The 21,842-nt window shown below is 37.5% G+C and overlaps 1 protein-coding gene across 5 annotated transcripts in view; it reads right to left on the reverse strand.

Annotated features, from left to right (window-relative positions):
• The window catches only part of TMEM45A (transmembrane protein 45A), an 82,975-nt gene continuing 61,133 nt past the window's right edge, over window positions 1-21,842 (reverse strand). For 2 of the 5 annotated variants that reach the window (XM_039251972.1, XM_039251971.1), the window contains exons 2-7: window positions 19,559-19,643; window positions 16,312-16,503; window positions 14,306-14,518; window positions 12,740-12,924; window positions 5,381-5,526; window positions 2,451-3,778 (exon numbers count right to left, since the gene is read on the reverse strand). In XM_039251972.1, the coding sequence (XP_039107903.1) occupies window positions 3,607-3,778; window positions 5,381-5,526; window positions 12,740-12,924; window positions 14,306-14,518; window positions 16,312-16,501 (906 nt within the window). In that variant the 5' untranslated portion in view covers window positions 16,502-16,503; window positions 19,559-19,643 and the 3' untranslated portion in view covers window positions 2,451-3,606. Of the gene's footprint in view, window positions 513-2,450; window positions 3,779-5,380; window positions 5,527-12,739; window positions 12,925-14,305; window positions 14,519-16,311; window positions 16,504-19,558; window positions 19,644-21,842 lie in introns of those variants that run through there. The other 3 variants (XM_039251970.1, XM_039251969.1, XM_039251973.1) reach the window with 2 other exon arrangements.

Here is a 21,842-nt window from a genome sequence, read left to right on the forward strand (position 1 = left end):
TATCTGAACCAAGTTTCCTGTATTCCTTTATTTCTCATTGCAACAAGATAAACAAATGTAATTCCATGTTTAATGGATTACAAATGAGAGCAAGCCCAGGAACCTTGAGCATATCTATAAGGTAAATAAAACGTTTTTCTTACCATGGGAATCAGCCTTCAGATCATCTGGAAACAGTCACTCCAGGCCCCAAATACCATGACTGATGTGCAAAATGCATTTATCATCCAAAGTACTTACAAATCTAAAAACAGAATATTTGAATTCAAATACTTAAACCAAACTGGAAATACAAACAATACACCAAGAATCATCCTCAGCCACCTGTTCTCCAAGCAAAAGGTCAAAAAACAAGCCATGAACAAAAATATTCCAAAAAAGAAAAGTTCATCCAGAAAGACTAGATGCCCCTCAAAAATCACATCTCTTCTTCTGATTCTTGTTCTCGTTCAGTATTTTTCAGGAGTCCAACTTCTGAGGAGCAGAACCTCTTAAGTCGAGATTTAACCAACCTAAGGAGAGTGAAAGGCATCTCATGTTATGTAAAAGCCCAGAGCAATGTCTATACAACAAACTCCAAATTATCTGTACAAATGGGAGAGGCAACCCTCCCAAAAAATCACTTTTATTTGGCTTTTGAGCTACCTGAAAACTTTTTGTGGATTAAAGCAGTGTATAAATAAAGAGATAAAATACAGCTTATATCATGTATAACATGAAGGTTGAATTAGTTGTCAGAAAATGCCAAATTATCCATAGTTTTGATCATTTCTGAAAGAAACAAGAGAATCTCTGGACTGCAGCAGCAAGCCCAGATGAAACCAAGCTCAGCTGAGAGCTTTTCCATCAAGTCCACACCTTGCTATGTATTACAAAAAGGAGCCCTCTCCTATAAAGGAGGTGCATGAAGGCATGCACCTTCCCCATGTGAAGTCCCATGTCAAATCTGTCCCAACTTGTGCCTTCAGAAGGGTGCTCTTGTGCAGGCCACAGACTGTTCAACTGCATGTGATGGTCCATGTAGTGATCCATGATGAACTAAGAAGTTGGAAAAGTGCCCTCCACCATTGTGATTGTTTTAATAGATTAAGAAATCTGTGAGTCTGAGGGAAGCAGCAATATAATTTTTGACATTGGGAGATATAAAGGTTCTTAGTGGCAGACTCTCCACTTCTCTGATGTAATAAGGACTAAGCAAAGCTTTCCCTGTGCATGATTATTTATAAAGACACTGTCCTATAACCAAATCAATAAAACATAGTTAAGTTCCAAAAATACATGGGGATGCACAAATGTGATACACCAACTCATCAAAATCATTATCATTTTGTGATAAACTTCACCAACCTATTTGCATCTTTACCCTTATTTTCTGCCTATCTTCTTCTTCCAGTGAAGGTCTGGCCTACCCCTATAAACATGCAATGACTTTAGTTGTGCTCTGGGTCTCACTAAAATATAAGCTTCATAAGAGCAAAGACCTCACCTTATTTAGTGCCCTACTACTAGCTAGAGTCTAGTACATAACAGTGGCTCAACACACATTTGGTGAATCAATGGCCCTTGGAACAATCTGCTAGGAGTTCATATCACTCATTTATTCATAGAGGTTAATTCTCCAGTCATGTTCAGCCCAGCATTTACTCCTCCAAAATACAACAAGCAAGTCATAGTAACAAAAACTATTCACTCATCAAGAGCCAAAGAAGCCAATCAAAATAATTTACTATGATTATTAATTGACCATTGATGTTGCTCCCAATGTCCTAGGCTCTTTAAAGCACTATTCTCATGAAAGACTAATAGTCTTAAATAAGTTAAAGTTTGGAAAAGTGTTTGTGTCATTTTCTAAATCCACACTGTCATCTCTACATTGCACAACCTCAGTACATGTAAATGAAATGGATTGTTAATTCATTAATTAGATTTATTCCTGATGGCTCTTGTGAAAAATAAAACAAAGACATGGCTACTTATTACAAATTAATTGTTAACACAGACCCTAGTGACTCTTCCTGTTTCACACTCCTCCTTTCTGGGTTGTATTTGCTGTTACAACAGTCACGAAGCTCAAGCATGTTCAGGCTCTATCTGTATCCTATAGCCCTATGTATTGGCATATGCATAAATGGCCACTAGAGACAGGTTAAAAGCTGGAAGGCTAAAGAGAAAGTGCAAATATTGCTAGTTCCTGCAATTATTTAGAAACTAAAGTACTAAGGTAAGGATGTGTCTGAGCTTTTGCTCCCATAGATAGTCTGCAATTAATAAGAGAAAGAGCAGAGGGGTTAAGAGTCTAAGTTCAGCTTAGGTCATGATCTCATGGTTTGTGAGTTCAAGCCCCAAGTTGGACTCTGTACTGACAGCTCAGAGCCTGGAACTTGCTTTGGATTCTGTGTCTCCCTCTCTCTCTGCTCCTCTCCCACCTCATGCTCGCTCGCTCACTTGCTCTCTCTCTCAGAAATAAGTAAACATTAAAAAAATTTTTTTTAATAAGAGAAAGAGCAGAGGTGAGACTCTGGGTGTACTTCTAGAGTCTATCTGGAAATCAAACTTCCAGAAGGCAAACTGTAATATGCCTGGAATTTGGTCATCTCTGTTTTGTTCTTTGAAATGGCTCACCTGAATTATTGCTTAGGAAACCAACCTGAAATTGAGCAATATTTCTCTACCCATAGAGAGGGACTTTTGAAATAGTTCTGTGAAACAGTGTTGTTTAAAATATGAAAAACAATAGAACATCTAATAAAATTCCAAACAGGTCTCTCCTATGAGTTGTCATATTCAGGACTGCAGGTTATAGGGATGAATGAGGCAACCTTTGAACCATTATTCTAGAAAACTGGGAAGTACAACTTCATTTTTCTGAGAATTTGGGTTGTGGTCCCATAAAACAATTTTGCTTCCATGGCGATCTCTGCACTTGTCAAACAAATTCTGATATAATGTCCTGAAAATCCATCACTTGTGACTGAGGAACAATCCACTTCACAGTCAAACTCTGAAAAGTAGATTGTCAAAACTCCTTATAATTATAGGAGTGAATTAGCCTGCCATGTGATCTCACTGAAAGTCAGTACTGAATCTTCATGGTATTTTGTAAATTATTGCTCAAGTTTATATCAACATACCTCACAACATGAGCTCTTGGTCTTACATTTCCAAGAGCAACATGAGAGAAAAACTGAAAAGCATCTGAAACATGATTTCCAAACAAATAAAGTCCATATTCACATAGCTCTGAGCAGATCTGTTAAAGTAGCAAGTAAGTATTTAAAGAGTATCTACTATATGTTTGATGGCGTGCCAACAGCCATGCAAAATATGAAAAGGATCTTTTCCTTAAAGTGATACAATCTAGCTAGTAGGTAAGACTGACATGAGCTAATAGTGAAGATAGATCACATTTGCTAAAATGAGTAGTAGCAACTAAAGTACTACACAAACTCACAAAGGGAGATGAGGGCTAGAATTATCACAGAAGTTTTCACAGAAGAGATGGCATTTGATTTGGATATGCCAGGTAGAGGGGACTAAGTGTTCACAAATGATAAAGGTGTCTGGTGGTGGGGGGTATTGAAAAAATAAATATGGAGTTTCTGGTTTCTAGAAAACTGTAAGTGGATAAGGGGGGTCTGAAGCCTTTTGAAACAGGAAGAGACAGTAGTCTTCTTTTGGCCATGGAAGAGAGCTGACATGAGCTAGAAAGGCTCCTTGAATGTTGCCATTATTCTTGGAGGCTGCCCAGCCCCTATGGGGATGAGGCCCAGATGTCAGCCTAGAACAACAGAGGAAGAAGCAAAGTTTTACTCAATGGCAGAGCTAGTCTTAAAAGCCAGGGGCATGTTTTGGGGGAATGGAGTAAGACCAATAGAAATCACTCAGTGAGAAGCTAGAATCTCCCAGTACCCAAAGAACTTAGGCCTCTAGAAGGAGATAACTACAGATCAAAATGAGCTGACCTGTAGCCTAGCTTGCTCCAGGGACATCTAGCAGATACATCTGGTAGTTAGACAAGGAAATAGTTCCCTTACTAGAGACCCAGCACCAAAGCTGCTTCAGCAGTGAAGCTCAAAGCACAAATAAGAAGAAGTGACCTGGGAGAGAAGAGTAGAAAGCTAGTTTTTGAAGAAGCTGAGACCCCACTGGGCCTCAAAGCAGCTATTTTAGGAATCTAGAGAACCTACCAGATGTATACTGTCCAATATGGTAGTCACTATACATATACAGATACTTAAAGTAATTTGAATTAATGTGGCACTAGGCACAATGTATTCAATAACCACATAATCAAGTAGCTCATGGCTACCAAAATGAAAACTGCTGATATAGAACATTTAGATCAGTGCTGAAGTCTGAAGAATTAAGTGTGGAGTCTGCATGCCTAGTAGTTGGGATCAACCAGACCTATTGTGATTTGTTATCAGCTATCTTAAAGACAGGAATCATGTTCAACTCTTTCTATTCTTTCTCATTCTTCAAGATGAAGCTTAATTCTCAATTGTGAGGAAGCGTCCTCTGGGCTCCCATAGTGCTTTGTTCTACTATTTCCACCAACTTCACTGTATCTAAATCGTTTATCTCTCCCAATTGGGTCTATACTTTATGCATTTTTTGATACAGAAGAAGGAGGAGGAGAACAAGAAAAATAACACAAAAAGAACAGTGTCCACAGCACCCTTATTAAGTCCTAAGCAGTTTAAATACATTTCTTATTTAGGTACTATTATTATTCTCATTTTGCAAGCAACAAAACTGAGACTTAATATGTCTACATAATTTGCCCAAAGTCAAATAGGAGTTGATAGGTAGGAGAGCTAGGAGTATATGTTTTATCAATCTGTCTGTTATATCGCTCTTTGTTCATCATGAAACACTGTATCATAGTCTTTCTAGAAACATGATTGTTCAACTGAATCTTACTTTTAGAAATATTAGAGTAAATGTCAAATTAATCACATACTCAAATTTAATGGGACATAAATACTGATCAAAATGTGACACCAATGCAATGTGAATTGCGAAGATTGACGTACATATGGGCAAATGGAGGGCTCACTGCAGGTGTGGAGAGGACCATTTGGAAAAGGAAACAGAATATGCAAAGACACAAAGGCACAGAAACGTGTTGAAGGGAGACACACAGGTCATAGGTCAGAGACACAGCTGAGACACTGTTGAGCAAGCCTAACTTTAAATCAGCAATTATTCTTTCAAGGAGGAATTTCTGGGTTTGCAGATAATTTTCCACTACATTATCCTGTCTTGTGGAATACTAAAGAATGAAGTCCCCCTTTGAATTTAAGTTCAATACTTTTGAGTCTCATTGATCACATACCAAGGAACAGAAGTTCCATGAACAAAAAAGACACTAACTTACCAAGTAACAAAGGCATAAATCACTCCAACAATGATAAGGTTTAATGCGTAATGCCAACAAAAGCATAGGCTGAGAAACATAATGTTGTTGTGATCCACTGAATCCCATCCAGGACCTCCACTGGGGGGATACAGGACAAAACTAATCTGTAATTTAAAACAAAAAGCACATATTGAAAATAATCAACCACATTCCCAATGATAGTACATTTCAAAATGTTTTGTTCCAAGATCAATCTTAACTAAGACAACTCTAATTACCTGAGATGCTACAGATAAGTTTTACTGCCTACTTCAGTAATACAGATATTATCTACCAGGTCATAATCTTGGGGAAAAAAATGTTAAGGACATTTGAAAATGAATTTTCAAAATATAGATAGTAATCATCACTGTGGATTATGGACTTCCAGAGAATGTTCCAGGTTTCTAAGTTGTGCATTTTCAGTTATTTCAAAATTAGAATACAAAAAGGTTTTAAAATATATGCTCACAGCTAACATTATATTCAATGATAAAAGACTGAAAGCTTTTCCCCTAAGGTTAGCAATGAGATAAGAGTGTCTGATTCAGCATTTCTATTTAACACTATACTAGAAATTTCTAGCCAGAAATTAGTAAAGAAAAATAAAGGGCATCCAAATCCTAAAGGAAGACGTAAAACTATCTATATTCACAGATGATACAATCTTATGTATAGAAAATTCTAAAGAATCCACACACAAAAAACTACTAGAGCTAATAATGAGTTCAGCATACTTGCAGGATACAAAATCAACATACAAATTCAGTTGTATTTCTATACACATGCAGTGAACAACCCAAAAATTAAATTAAGAAAACAATGCCACTTATAATAGCATTGAAAAAAATAAAATACTTAGGAATAAATTTAATCAAGGAGGTTCAGGACTTATACATTGAAAACTACAAAACATTGTGGAGAGAAATGAAAGATCTAAATAAATGGAAATTCATCTCATGTTCAGGGACTGGATGATTTAAAATTGTTAAGATGGTAATAACACCCAAAGCAATCTACAAATTCAATGCAATCCCTATCAAAATCCCATTTTTTTACATAAATGGAAAGCTGATCCTAAAAATCATATGGAATTTCCAGGAACCCATAATAGCCAAAACAAGCTCAAAAAAGAAAAGCAAAGTTGTAAGAATTACAAAGTTCTAAGAATTACACTTACTGATTTCAAAACTTAGTACAAAAACTGCAGTAATCAAAATAGGGTGGTATTGACATAATGATCAAAATATAGATCAAGGAAATAGAATTGAGGGTTTAGAAATAAATCTATATGTCTGTAGAAAATTCATTTTGACAGGAATGCCAAGGCCATTAAATGGGTAAATAGTCATCTCTTCAACAAATGGTGCTGGGACAACTGGACATCCTCATACAAAAGAATGAATTTGGACCCTTACCTCACACCACATACAAAAATTAATTCAAAATTGGTCAAAGACTAACTATAAGAAGTAAAACCATAAAACTCTTAGAAGAAACGTAGGGGGAAATCTTCATGACCTGGGATTGGTCATGACTTCTAAGGTATTACACTAAAAGTACAATCAACCAAAGAAAAAAAACATAAATTGAACTTCACCAAAATTAAACTTTTGTCAAAGGACACTTTCAAGAAAATGAAAAGACAGGGGCTCCTGGGTGGCTCAGTCAGTTAAGCGTCCAGCTCTTGGTTTCAGTTCAGGCCATGATCTCATGGGTCATGGGCTTCATTCCCACATCAGGCTCCATGCTGACAGTGTGGAGCTCACTCTCCCTGCTCACTCTCTATGTCTCTCTCTCAAAATGGATAAATTAACTTAAAAAAAAAGAAAGAAAATGAAAAGACAGCCCAAAACACGGGATAAAACACTGCTGAATCATATACCTAATAAGGAGTCAATATCTAGAATGTATAAAGACCTCCTAAAGCTCAACAACTACAAGACAAAAAAATACGTATTTTTTAAATGGGCAAAGGAGTTGAAGAGACATTTCTCCAAAAATAGGTATACAAATGGTCAATAAACTCATGAAAAAAATGATGAACATTGTTATTAGAGAAATGCAAATCAAAACCACAATGAGATAACCCTTCACACCCACTAGGATGGTAATAACAACAATAATAACAAGTGTTAGAAAAATTATGGAGAAGTTGGATTCCTTATAAATTGTTGATAAGAATATAAAATGGTACAGTCATTGTGGAAAACAATTTGACAGTTTCTCAAAAAGCTAAATATAGAATTAATTATCACATGTTCTTCCTAAGTATATACCCAAAAGAACTGAAAACAAGTATTCGAACAAAAACTTATAAACAAATATTCATAGCAGCATTACTCACAATAGTCAAAAGTTGTTTGGGAAAACAACCCAAATGTCCATCAACTGATGGTGAATTAAACAAAATATGGTATATCTATACAATGGAATATTATTAAGCCATAAAAAGTTATGATTGACTAATACATGATACAGCATAGATGAATCTTGAAAACATTATTTTAAAGGAAAAGAAGCCAGACACAAAAGGTCATATATTGTATGATTCTGTTTACACGAAATATCCAGGATAGGTAAATCCACAGAAAGAAAAAGCAAATTAGGGTTATCAGGGGTTAGGAGGAGAATGAAAGAGAATGGCTTCTGAATTATTCCAAGGTTTCCTTTTGGGGTGATGAAAATGTTTTAGAACTAAATAAAGGTGAGAATTGAACAATATTGTGAATGTACTTAAATGGCACCATATTATACACTTTAAAATGGTTAATTCTATGTTATGTAAATTTTTTCCCAATGGAAAATAAGATGATAGATAGAGAATATAGATAGGTAGATGATAGGTAGAGAGATAGATAAATAGATAAATGGATAAATGATAAATAGATGGACTTGGATAGATGATGGACAGATGGGGGGATGGAGGGATGGACATATGTCAGGCCTCTAGAGATAAATAAAATACAATAATAAGATACCTACATGGATAATTGGACAAATGTCTACCATATATTGGCTAACTATGTGTCAGTTGTGGTGTTTGGGAGTTTCCCTTACAATGGTTCTGAAATGATGTATTATAATCCCATTTTAATTTTCTCATCTTCATCACCCAGATGAGAAAATTGGGTGGTTTTGTAATTTGCCCAGGATTATACCTCTAATGAATGAAATCTTACAGGAACAAAAAAAGCATTTAATCCATAATATTGAGTGAACGTTTAATTTCATTCTGTATGAAATTTCACATAGTCTGAGTAAATCAGGAAAAACCAAGATTTGGGCCTTAATCACTTGTTCCCATTTCCCATTTTAAAGGATTCCCTTTAGTTGGAAAGAGAGTTAACATTTGCACCACTTGGTATGTGTACCACTATGTGTTAGGCACCTTAACTTCACTCATGAATGTGAACTTCACAATTATCTTCAGTCCTCATAATAATCCTAAGAAGATATCATTGACCCCTGCTTTTCATGCCCTTCTTTTGCAGCAACTAATGGAAGATAATAGAGAAATTCTGTGTCGAGGAAGGGTTTTTTAGGGGACAGTTGAGTGTAATGAACTATGGACTAGCTCCACAATTTCTATTTGTCCCACCAATGTCCTTCCAGTGCCATCCACCCACCTACCTCTACTTGGGGAGTGATTTGCTATAGCTCCCAGAGGTAAGGGTTAGCAGTTGTTGTGGGTTGAACTGTGTCCTCCAAAAGGACATGTTGATGTCCCAATACTGGGTGCCTGTGAATGTGACCTTATTTGGAAATAGGTTCTTTTCAGATGCTATCAAGTTAAGATAAGGTCATACTGGATTAGAATTGGCCCTAAATCCAATGACTGTTGTCCTTATAATGGAAGGCCATGTGAAGACACAGGTACAAAGAGACACACAGGTGTGACTATGGAGGCAGAGGTTGCAGTTATGCTGTCATAAACCTAGGAATGTCAAGGATTGCTGACAACTCTCTAGGGCAGTGGCATAGGACAGCGTCTCCCGTTGGGCCCTCAAGAAGAAACCAGCATGCTGACACCTTGATTTTGGGATGTCTGGCCTCCAGAACAGTGAAAGAATAACTTTCCATTGTTTTAAGTCATCCAGTCTTTGGGACTTTGCTTTTGTAGCCCTAAGAAACTAATACAGGAGCTGGGGCATCTGGGTGGCTCAGTTGGTTAAGCGTCTGACTCTTGGTTTCGACTCAGGTCATAATCTCACAGTTCGTGAATTTGAGCCCCATGTCGAGTCTGCACTGACAGCACAGAGCCTGCGTGGGATTCTGTCTCCCTCTCTCTCTGCCCCTCCCCTGCTTGCTCCCTCTCTTGCCCCCTCTCAAAATAAATAAAAATAAACTTTAAAAAAAGGAAAGAAACTAATACAAGAGGTAAGACCAAAATAAGCAAAGGAATATAACTTATCCTAAACCTGAAGCCTGGGCACATTGGTGGCTTTTCATCCATCTTTCAAATCCCAGCTCATACAATATGAACATTTGCCTCATTTATTTCAGATCTTCTTACGTATGGGCCCAAGAGTCTAGATTCGCTAATATGTCTATACATTGTTTATGTGCTAGTATTACCTACCTATGGAGAAGTAGAGAGAGAAAAAGTACGGTGAAAAGCAAATCACAATGTCATATGATTAGCTTAAGACAGTTTGGGCCATAAACCTTCATACACCACACAAAGCATCAAAATAAGAGCATAATAAATTCACCTAAGTCTCTAGACATTTTTGTTTTGGAGTCATCTGAGGATAGAAAGAGGTACTATGGCTAAGCCTTCATTTCCTGTCAGTGTGTGTGTTTGCATTGGTATTAAATGCTCATTTTTCTTTAAGCCTCCAAATGTTATTTAGTCTGGCCACCAGGCAAAAAAAGAAACTAGTCTAGACATACTGATAGATGGAAATGATTTTTAAGTAGTCATAGATTTACACCCCAAAATTTGAACCTCATAGCTCTTTCCTAGGAAAGCTTTTGGAAAAATATGAAAAAAGACATATTTGTCTGCCAAAAGGGACAACATTAGATCAGCCTATTCTCAGTTATGACAGCCAATGCTTCCTCCCTCAGACCCTTAATGAATCATTAATGATTAATGGAACACTAATCAATTTCATTAATTCTGCTCTTACCTTTATTATTCCTTTTTTTTTTTTTTTACTTTCCTTGGGTCTCTTCTTTTATTATTACTTTCTACTTTCTTTATTTAAATAGTTAGCTCTTTAACAAACTTGATTTAATAAATGTATGTAGAATCCTGAACTCAACGAAGACAGAATATACTTTCTTTCAAATACATGGAACATTTATTACTACTGACGCTGTTCCAAAGGAAGCCTCAACACAACGCATTTCAAAGACAACACATTCTATGACTACAAAGTAATTAAATTGAAACTGAATCATAAAAATAAATATAACATTTTTGGACAGTTAAAAGTGTACTCCTAGTTAACTCAAAAAATTAAAGAGGAAAGCACATGGAAAATGCAACATTCAAAATTTCCCAAGAGTGAAAGCTACCACACATCAAATCTTACGGGAGGTAGCTATAGTAGTGTGTAGAAGGAAATCTATAGCTGGAGACATATTTATTTAAAAACAGGAAAGACTGAAAGAAAGTGAACATTCAATTTAAAAAAACCCCTAGAAAATGAGAAGTACAATACAGAGCCTCATAACATTAAAGCAAAAACTCAAAATAAGGAGAAATTGACAAATCTAGAACTATTATATGCAACTTTAGCAGACTGTTATGAAATAGACAATAAGATGAAAAGCAAACAGGAATATAGAAAGTATACACAGTACAATTAGAGTTCCAAGAGCCTGGCTTCACCTCCCACCTTGAGAGGAACCCTTTCATTTGCTCTTGGTTTCACTGGAGCCCACAGTCCTGCCACCCAGCTTGACTCCCAGTATACAGTGCTGTTCTGGTCTGGCCCACAAGGTAGGTGGCTTGCCCTGTTTCTGTTTGTGTCGTTTAATTGCAGCTAGGTCATTTTTTAACTTTTTGTTTATTTTTTCTTCTTTTAGTTTTTTTTTTTTACAGTATTTTTAAAATTTTATCTGTCATTATTATGTGTCTGGAGCAGAGGAGATACACTGACATATAAACTCGTTGTGTCATCCTGACCACAAATTAGCTTTTTTGAAAATTTTGAAAGTTTTCTTTTTTTCGCATAGGCAATGCATACATGTGGTAAAACATTACAATTAGAAGATACAGAATCCATAATAGTGTTTTACATACCACTTTATTTAGGTTTTCAGAAAGTGATAATATAAGAGAACAACTTTCATTTATAAACTGGTTAAATTCACCAATTTCATCACATTATAGGATATTTGTTCTTCTATATCATTTTTCCTTCAAAATAACCCTTGAATATATCCATTCTTTACCTGCCTTTGCTCCCCACAGCCTTTCTACTCTCACTTTTGCTTAAATATCACAGCTTTCCTACCCCATTTTCACCATGATGTCTCCTTGTCACTTACCAATGCTTTCTTATCACTCCTCACATGAAATTCAAATCGCTGCAGTAACATCATCCTAAGTTCCTGATCTCTGGCAACTAAACATCTCCTTTAAGAAGTCATCCCCAATTAAGCCACACTCCCCTTTCATCCCAGACTTTCTTTACATCTACATATGCATATTAGAGTACAATTTATCAGTCTCTACAAAATGTATGCTCACTGATTGGAATACATATTTTTGACAACACACCAAGTTTAGGTAGTCAACAGAGTAAAATGGAAAGGCTCTAGGACATGGGCGTCAGACAGGCCCACATTTAGATCTTAGTTGCATTACTCTGTGAGCCTGGGATAGTAACTTGGTCTCACTGAGTCATATCAGTAAATTGAGTATGATAATACCTAACTTCCAGGTCACTTTGAGGACAAAATGAAACAAATGTATGTAAAAAATCCTCTAGAGTGGCTGGCTAATGGATGTTTCTCAATAAATAATAGTTTCCTCTCTTTCCTGCCTTTCCTATATTTCTAAAGCTTATTACTCATTACAAGGTAAGAAGGTTCAGTATTAGGAACTGCTGCCAACCAAAAGCAATGGCTCGGAATTCCTACATTAGACATTCAGGTGTGTGATGAGGATGAACACAACCTACTTCCTTCCTCACTGCTCTGTTAGCACTCCCACCAGGACGTCTGGGCTACTCAAAGAAACATCAACTCTCAAAGACTCACATTCTCTCTACAGGCAGCACATTATAAGGAAGTCTCTGGGTTACAGAGCAAAATATCCCCCCAAAGCGAGAAGATTACAGGTGCAAACACCAGATACATTAACTGGAGGCCCCAACTCACCTGCCAGAACCAGCTCCCCTGGAGCAGGATAAAGGTTGTCCGAAGAAGCTCCACAGTGACATTGTTCCTTAAAAGGAACTCCAAGAAGGCAATCAGGCCTGCCACAAAGACAGCCAGGACCAGCAGCTGATGCACAAAGATGTCCAGCATTTCCCGGCCATGAGTGTGGTTGTACAAGATAAAAGCTGATAGAGAAGGAAAAAATAGTTTGCCTTTTTCAATGAAACCAAGGGACACCCACCATCTCTCTCTTTCTTCTTTCTCTCTCTCTCTGTGATTCCCCCCCACACAGAATTTTACACTTTCGCACATATATGCACGTACACATACACAAATCTGTCCGAAATAACAAGCGCTCTCTGCTTCCCACAATAATGGAACCCTCTAGTATTTTTGGAGTTCTCACTAACTCTTAAGAATGGAAATCTAACGCTCCTTTTCCTTTTCCTAACCTTTATTTCCTTGTCTAACATATCATGACATTTTCAACTAACTATATTTCAAAGCATCTTCTATGCAGGAGGATGAAAAATAAGTGTGATGGAGGCAGGGGAGCAAGAGTTACGGTGAATACACAGATGAATTAAACAAATCCTTGCCTTAAGGAATTCAGTCCATTGGAGTAAGCAAATAAATACACAAATCCTAAGAATGGACTTTGATGGGTATGACAAGATGCTCTGGAAGCTCCCAAGAAGTAGTAACTACCTATGTTTTTTAATCCCATGAAGAGATTTCAGCTTTATCTTCAGGAGGAAGAAGAGATGTACAGTCAAAATATGGTAACACCCTGAGATAATGAGAATCACGCTGTTGGTTGTTGAAGCCCATCTTTTAGTTAGCCTTTGTTCTCATGGAGGGGTAGGCAAAAGTCCTCATGCTCAGATGTGGGAAGGAAGGTGGACAGTTAGGAAATTACTACCTCCTGATAATTTGGGGATTTTTTTAGTCCTATAATCAATCTATTTCTTATAAATATAACAAATGAAAACAAATCACTAAACACTTGTTTTCACTGTTTCCTTACACAGTAACAGGGACATCAACTGAACAAAAAATGTTTCTCATTAATCTCTCAAAAAAAGTCCTCCTATTTGCATGTGACTGATTTTTTGACCCTACTTATTATGTGATGGTGGAGTTTTACTGTACCAATATGAAAAAAGCTAATTAGTAAGGTTAGCAGGTTGCTGTGAGTGGTCCCCTTACTTCAGGATATTCACGCTTTACTTAAGTTCAGTTTCATTTGTTAAAAATGGAAATAATGATAGCCTCCAGGAAAACCTAGAGATAAATAACCATGGTAGGTGTTCTTTAAGAATGACATAAAATGTGAATAAAGCACACTGAATGATTGTACTTGTCCTACTGTGCTATTTGAGTCAGGAAGGAAGGAAAATTCTTGACATCCAGCGTAGGACATCTGACTATCTCACCATGGCCCAAACAGATGGCCCAATAGATCAAGGCGGTACCAGGACACTAAAGGAATGTTATTGTTTCTTTAGGGCTAGACAAATGTCCAATGATAGTGAAAGGTACGGGAAAGTACTCACTTATACTTACCCTCCACAAATAAGGCATTTGACAACAGCAATTTGGTTAAGGAGATGGGAAGCGAATTGGTGATTAAACGTAAGATGTTCACCACACCCACCAGCCCGAAGAAGAAATACATGGTGGAATGATGCCAGCTCAGGAGTTGGACCCACTGGCCCTCTTTATAGTTATATAAGGACAAGTGGGGGCCTTCATCAACAAACTGCTCTCCAAGCGTGCCTGCAAAGGAACATATCACAGTTTTAGCAACCCTCCCCATAACTTCACAGAGAAAGCAGGAAGATACAAGAGGAAAGCCCATTGGCTTAGTTAAATTGTCCTTTTATGATGCTGATTATTCTTTCTGTTTTTTTTCCTAACTGCTAAGCACTGTTAGGAAACCAGCTTTAGGCTGGTTTTAGAGGTTCAAAAACTGGCTTGGATGATCAATTTGTAGCCAAAGATAACCAATTTAGTCAAACAGCTGTTTATTTCAGATCTTCAAAGCCAATCATTTCAGTTCCACTTAGTTCCATGATCAGTTCCACTGACGGTCTTAGTTCCTGTTTTCACCTAATGATTAGATAAGTCCTGAACGATGTGGGGTTTGGATTTGTGAACTCAGTCCTACAAAGGCCAACTACTTCCTTCTGATACATGTTACATCTTTGGGTAGCTGCCACTAAGTGGGGAGTTGTGCTTGGCTCAGAATAAAAATACTGGAGTTCAGCTTTTCCCCAATTAAGGATAAATGACAAAACACAGACTGATTATAGCACATGGTCTAGTCTCTTACACATATAGTTACACTTTCCTAAAGATGATATGTTATGTGTTAACCTATGGACTTTGACATCGCAATTCTCCTCTTTGGAAATGGTTGCTCTATAATTTGATGGCCATAGAAAAGACCTAGTGCCATGAATAAAGCATGAAGAAATCCAAAGGAAAATGAGAACGTTATGCCTTTCACAAAGGAGAAGCTGCAGTGGAATTCTAAAACCACAGAAAATGTTCACAGAATCTTATAATCAATGGAAAGACCTTAGAATTCGTCTGGCCTAACGTCCCTTTTCAACTTAGGAAACACACAAAAAAGGACGAAAGTGCATGAAGCAAGGTTTTCTTCAGCCTGACCTCTCTGTACAGTCCAACAGCAACAACTTATGTTGAAGCTTTCCCATAATCACTTGATTATTTTTGTGTCATTTTGAAAAATGTTTCTGAGGGGCGCCTGGGTGGCTTAGTCGGTTAAGCGTCCGACTTTCGCTTAGGTCATGATCTCGCGGTTTGTGGGTTCAGGCCCCATGTCGGGCTCTGTGCTAACAGCCAGCTCAGAGCCTGGAGCCTATTTCAGAGTCTGTATCTCCTTCTCTCTCTGACCCTCCCCTGCTCACGCTGTCTCTCTCTCTCTCCTAGACATAAATAAAATTTTAAAAAAATGAAAAATGGTTTCTGATTTTCTGATAAATTTTATTCTTTCAGGCTTCAGAATAAATGATATAAAATCATTTCAGGGGTACCTGGTTTGATTCTGGCTCAGATCATGATTTCAGTGTTATGGGATCAAGCCCCACATCAGGCTCTGTGCTGAGTGTGGAGCCTGCTTAAGATCTTCTCTCTCTCTCTCTCTTTCTCTCTCTTTCTCTCTCCTCCTTCCTTCCTCCCCCCTTGCCCTTTTCCCCTGCTCGTGCTCTCTTTCTCATAAAATGAAATGAAACGAAATAAAAGAAAATAAATAAAGTAAAATAAAATAATTTCAGAGGTTCCAACTAATTCTATGAGGAAATTCACCTTGAGTGGGCAGGCAAGTTAATTACTATGACCAACTCATTTAGGAATAGGCCTTTGTATAAACACGAATAAACCTTCTAACAAATTATATCAGATAGAAATTATAATTAGAATATGTGTTCAGGGATATTTTTTAATAAAAAATCATTTTAGCAATTTTTTAATTTGATGTTTAATTTTCTCTTTGTGTGTAGAAATACCCAAAAGGAGAAAACAGAACACAGAAATGGTCCACTCACCAGTTAAAGCCATGCACACTATTACAATTCCCTCCACAACTTCTATTCGATGGAATAATGCTTTGGAACCAAGATAGGAAGTCCGTTTGTGCTTTTTGCAGGCATACTTCAGAGTGTACTTTATGGCCCACCAAATACCGATGATAATGAAGAAGGTTCCGGGGAGGGCATGGCCTCTGAAACTCCCCATGTCTGCCAAGATGAGAACATATAGAAGATGAAGACACTTTGTTTCCAGAACTTGACCAAAACATCGCTTGTTCTCATAAAATACATGACTTTCAGATGATTATAGATACACCACTGAGTCAGAGGATTCAGTATTACTGTCAACAGTAGTAGGTTCACTGCAATATCAACAATACCAACAAAAAGAAAATCCATATTCATGGAACACTTGTATTTTGTGCTAGGCACGGTGTCAAGTGTTTAGCATGCAATCTCTACCCTAATTTTTACAACATACCCACGAATGATAATTATTATCTCATTTTCAACTGGGATACAGATTTAGAGAGTTAAGCGACTTGCCCAAATCGCACAACTATCAAGCAAGAGTTTTGTTGTTTTTAATAGGGAACTCAAAAGGATTTCTTAAAAAATAGCATGCGGGGCAGCCAGGTGGCTCAGTCAGTTAAACATTCAACTCTTGATTTCAGCTCTGGTCATGATCTCATGGTTCCTGAGTTTGAGCCTGACATTGGGCTCTGCACTGATGGCACGGAGCCTGCTTAGGACTCTTTCTCTCCCTCTCTGTCCTTCTGCACTCACCCCCAAAATAAATAAATAAACTAAAAAAAAAGCATGTGCTACACTATATAGTTACACTTGAAGCATATTTGGAGGAAAGTAATATGAATGTTTTACCTATATGTTTAAAACTTGAAATTATATAAAATTGCCTATAATTTTTTTAAGTAAGTAATTTCAAAGTATCAAGCATCAAGTATTTGAAAGAGACCATTAGTGTTCATCAAATATCCATGTGTTCCTCCCAGACTCTCCTCCAGTTGAATCAAAACCATGCTTCTAGGGGCGCCCGGGTGGCTCAGTCAGTTAAGCATCCGACATCAGCTTGGGTGGTGATCTCAGTCTGTGGGTTCAAACCCCACATCAGCCTCTGTGCTGACAGCTCAGAGCCTGGAGCCTGCTTCAGATTCTGTGTTTCCCTCTCTCTCTGCCCCTCCCCCACTCATGCTCTGTCCCTCTCCATCTCTAAAAAATGAATAAATGTTAACATTTTTTTAAAAAACCGCTTCTAGTTGTGGTCAATGGACTATGGCATTTGTCATTTCCAGGCTGAGTGAGTTAAGAGTCTTTAACTCTCCTTTCTCCTGCTTTGGCAACCCTGGCATGGCATATCTGCAACATAGCAGATGACCAACAAGCTTGTTTCAGTTTTTTTCCAGAAACAACCCTTAATTCTGCTAAGTTATTGAAGCTTTGGGGCTTAATAGCTTAACTCAGCCTATCCAGATGGATACTAAGGCAAGTCAAATTGTAAATTCTGTTTACAAAATGCAGCAAATAATAAAAAGAAATATCCTCCAGTTTTGGTCAATGCTATAGAAGATCAGTCTTGAATTATATAAGCAGTCTTTTTTTGAAATCCATTGTACCAGCAACAGAATAACAGAGAGAGAGTTTAGAATCGTCTTTATGAATCTGACAGTAGGCCAGATGTGGGAGAACTAATGAAAGGAGATTTCAGGTTTCCCCTGGCCCAACAGAGTACTTTATCTCCTTGAGTGGGTAATAGGCATCTCAATTCAGGGAAGAGCCCTTTGGGTTACTTCCATATCCTTCTGACACAACTGTGAAGTTTCAAGGGGGAACTCTGGACCTGACTCCAACAATCAGAGTCTCTTAAATTTCTAGTCAAGGCCCCAGATGGGTATTTTGCACACCCCTGAATCATCTAAACCATCAAAGAGACTCTAACTCAATATAGTTGACTCTTGAACAACACAGAGTTTAACAGCTTGGGTCCATTTATATGCACATTTTTTTTTTACAGCACAGTACTATAAATGCATTTTTCTCTTTCTCATAATTTTCTTAATAACATTTTCTTTCCTTTGGCCTACTTTATTGTAATAATAGAATATATAGTATATATATAGCATACAAAATATGTGTTAGTTGACTGTTTATATTATCAGTAAGGCTTCTGGTCAACAGTAGGCTATTAGTAGTTCAGTTGTGGGGGAGACGAGGGATTTTCAACTGTGCAGGGGGTTGGTGCTCTTAACCCCCACATTGTTCAAGGTCAACTGTATATCATATAATGCTAACTACTCGTTCTTGTCCTAACTGTGACTCTAATTAGTGGTGTGGTTTGGTGAGTGTCCCTTAACCTCTCTGAGCCTTGGTTCATAATAAAGAAGGAGGTGGCCTAGATGACACCTGGAGTTCCTTTCTGCTAGAACATCCTGTGATTCATTATCCTAAACACCATCTTTAGCAGCATTACTGAATTCTCCTGATTGTCTTGACTTATTCAGCCATGTAGGATTGAAAAAAATACTTTTATGTGGATTGAAAAATACATCCAGACTGTAAATTATTTGTACTTTTCTGCAGAAGAATTTGTTATTTGTTTTATGTTATATGTTTATTTGTTATTTGTTATATGTTTTAAGAAGACTTAAAGGTTTTATATTCCTTGGTACAGGAAACCCATTTCAAGAAGTTATTCTAGGGGCACCTGGGTGGCTTAGTCGGTTGAGCGTCCGACTTTCGCTTAGGTCATGATCTCGCGGTTCGTGGGTTCGAGCCCCGCGTCGGGCTCTGTGCTGACTGCCAGCTCAGAGCCTGGAGCCTATTTCAGAGTCTGTATCTCCCTCTCTCTCTGACCCTCCCCTGCTCATGCTGTCTCTCTCTCTCCTAGAAATAAATAAAAATATTAAAAAAAAAAAAGATTGAAAGCCGCTCAATTATTAAAAAAAAAAAAAAAAAGAAACTATCCTAAAGATACAGGCACCATTTACAACATACATACGTCTAAAATCAGGAGAATGCTTAAAAAAATTTGCAGCCACCAACAGTTTTTAAATAACTTAAGTGATAGGGGATATGTTTAGTGAAAAAAATAGCATTTTTAAAACAAGAAGGGGCTTTGGATTCAGACTGACTAGATCTAAATCCCAACTTTACTACTTACTAGCTACATGACTTGGGCAAGTTATTTAACTTTCCAGTACCTGTTTCCTCTTCTGTAAAATGATACAAATGTAATAGTACCTACCTCCTAAAATTAAAATGAGCTACTCCAAAGCAAATAATCCACAGTGGTATTAAACAAGATCATGTCATCCTCAACTGAGCCCACACTACCAAAGTAGAACAAAAGTAAAATCAAATGAGAAATTCTACTTGGATACTAAATGCTGTAAAGCAACAAGCATCTATAAAATTCTCTTGGCAATCGTTTGTGTACTGCTTATAACATTTCTCCTGCTGCTGTCTTAGAGGGTTCCTAGAATCCTTTGTGGTTATTTAATTCCTTGACTACATTTAAAGAATATGCTTCTTGAAAGCAGGGACCACAAATATATTCTTTCTACTCACCCATTGAACCTGGACAGCATCGTATACACTATTAAGTTCTAAATTAACAAGAGTAACTAAGCCCTTCTTATAATATATGATCATATATTTATGAACATCTCTATTCTGATGTCTCAAAGCTCACTCACACTCAAACACCCACAAATTGAACTAATCATCTTATCTACCCACCCACTACCAGAAAATAATTTTCCCCCAGTCACTTGCTTTGTTAACGCCACCACCATTCACTCACTTGTCCAAACTCAAAATACGAAAACCATCCTAGAGTCCACCTATGTCTCTGAAAATTAATAGGTTATTAAGACCTATTGCTTGTACTGTCTTGCATCAACTGACCCCTGCCTCAAATTTGACTGACTCCTCTTGCTCTTTCAATTTTATCTGCTTGGGGAAATCCTCTCTGATGGCTCAAACAGGATAAGGCCTCCTTATACCTTTTCAAGGTACATTTCTTATTTTAAATGAATTCTTTGTGTGATTAGTTATTGAAGATCTGTCCTCTTCATAAGCCTCTATGTCCATCAATATGAGAGTCTGTCCAGTGGGCAACTGAGGCCTCTCAGAGGATAGGAACTTGGACTACCCTCCATTTTTTGATGCCCTGAACCTGATAGATTTTAAAAGGAAGAAAATGCCGAAACAGAGTTATAGAAACCATGGTTGCTTTTCAATGTTTAGAGTTACCTAACCAATACCTTCAACGTGCATGCATAATATATTGCCAATGTTGGAGATAACATGAAAATTTAAATTTGGGGCCCTTCTTCAATATGTGGCTCTGGCCAAATAATTTTCCTGATCTACCTCCATAACCATCATTATAATAGGTTCCCACTGCCCCAAAAGCTGAGTAAACCAATATATCTCAGCACAGTCACTGGGATGTAATAGGATCGCAATGAGGAGTAGATGGTTTTTGAAGAGGGATATGAGGTGGTCAGGGTAGGGAAGAAATGAGGCATTGCCCCTTCCTCAGGGTTAGAACTTCTGTATCTTTAGCCTTTTAATCCAAAACAATGTGATGGTTCAATGGTTCTTTGTTTAAAAAAAAAAAAAGCTCAGACAAGGGGTGCCTGGGCAGCTCAGTCAGTTAAGTGTCTGACTCTTGATTTCAGTTCAGGTCATGATCTTGAGGTTCATAAGATCAAGCTCCACATCAAGCCCCATGTCACACTCTACACTAACAATGCAGAGCCTGCTTCGGTTTCTCTCTCTCTCTCTCTTTCTGCACCTCCCCTGCTTGCACTGTCTCTCAAAATAAAAAAACAAACATTAAAAAAAGAAACCTCAAACAAAAAGAAGTCAAAGCAGGCTTGCTCAGACTCAACAGACCAAGTTGCTCCTGTCAATGAAAATAGTATTCATTTTACTTCACTTCCATTGTAGGGAGAAAAAACTGCTCAAATCCTCAAATATCACTTCACTGTGATCTCCTAGAACACCATTATCCATAAATATATCTTTTGTTCTCTGTTTTACTATCACCTGAAATTGCAATTTACTGTGTGTGAAAGCCAAGTAGTCCAGAGTTTGATTCCGTTTAAATCCAAAGATCAGACACATCCCCCTTGGAAGGAAAACACAGGGCTTTTCTCATCCACAAACAAATCATACTTGTCAGACAACCAGCAGAAACCTCAGGGGAATCACCAGAATAGGAAACAAAAAGGCTCTTCCTCAATATCCTCCCTGACTGATCTTGCCACTTATAATCCCATGGAGAAAGTAGTTTGTCCAGGCCTAAAGTGGTGGGCAGCAAGATTCAATCACTGGTTCCCAGCTGCAATTCATCCTAAAAATTCATACTTCTCCTCCCTCCGAAAGAAAAAACAAAACAAAACAAATGAACAAACAAACAAATAGAAAACAAAACTCTGTTCCTAATGACAACCAAACATCATCCTCTGGGCTAATAACAAGCAATGACTCCCGACACGCTTTTTGGCCTCTTTTTCTCT

This window comes from Hyaena hyaena, unplaced genomic scaffold (assembly GCF_003009895.1).
Source record: "Hyaena hyaena isolate Hyena2069 unplaced genomic scaffold, ASM300989v1 scaffold_407, whole genome shotgun sequence".
NCBI lineage: Eukaryota > Metazoa > Chordata > Mammalia > Carnivora > Hyaenidae > Hyaena > Hyaena hyaena.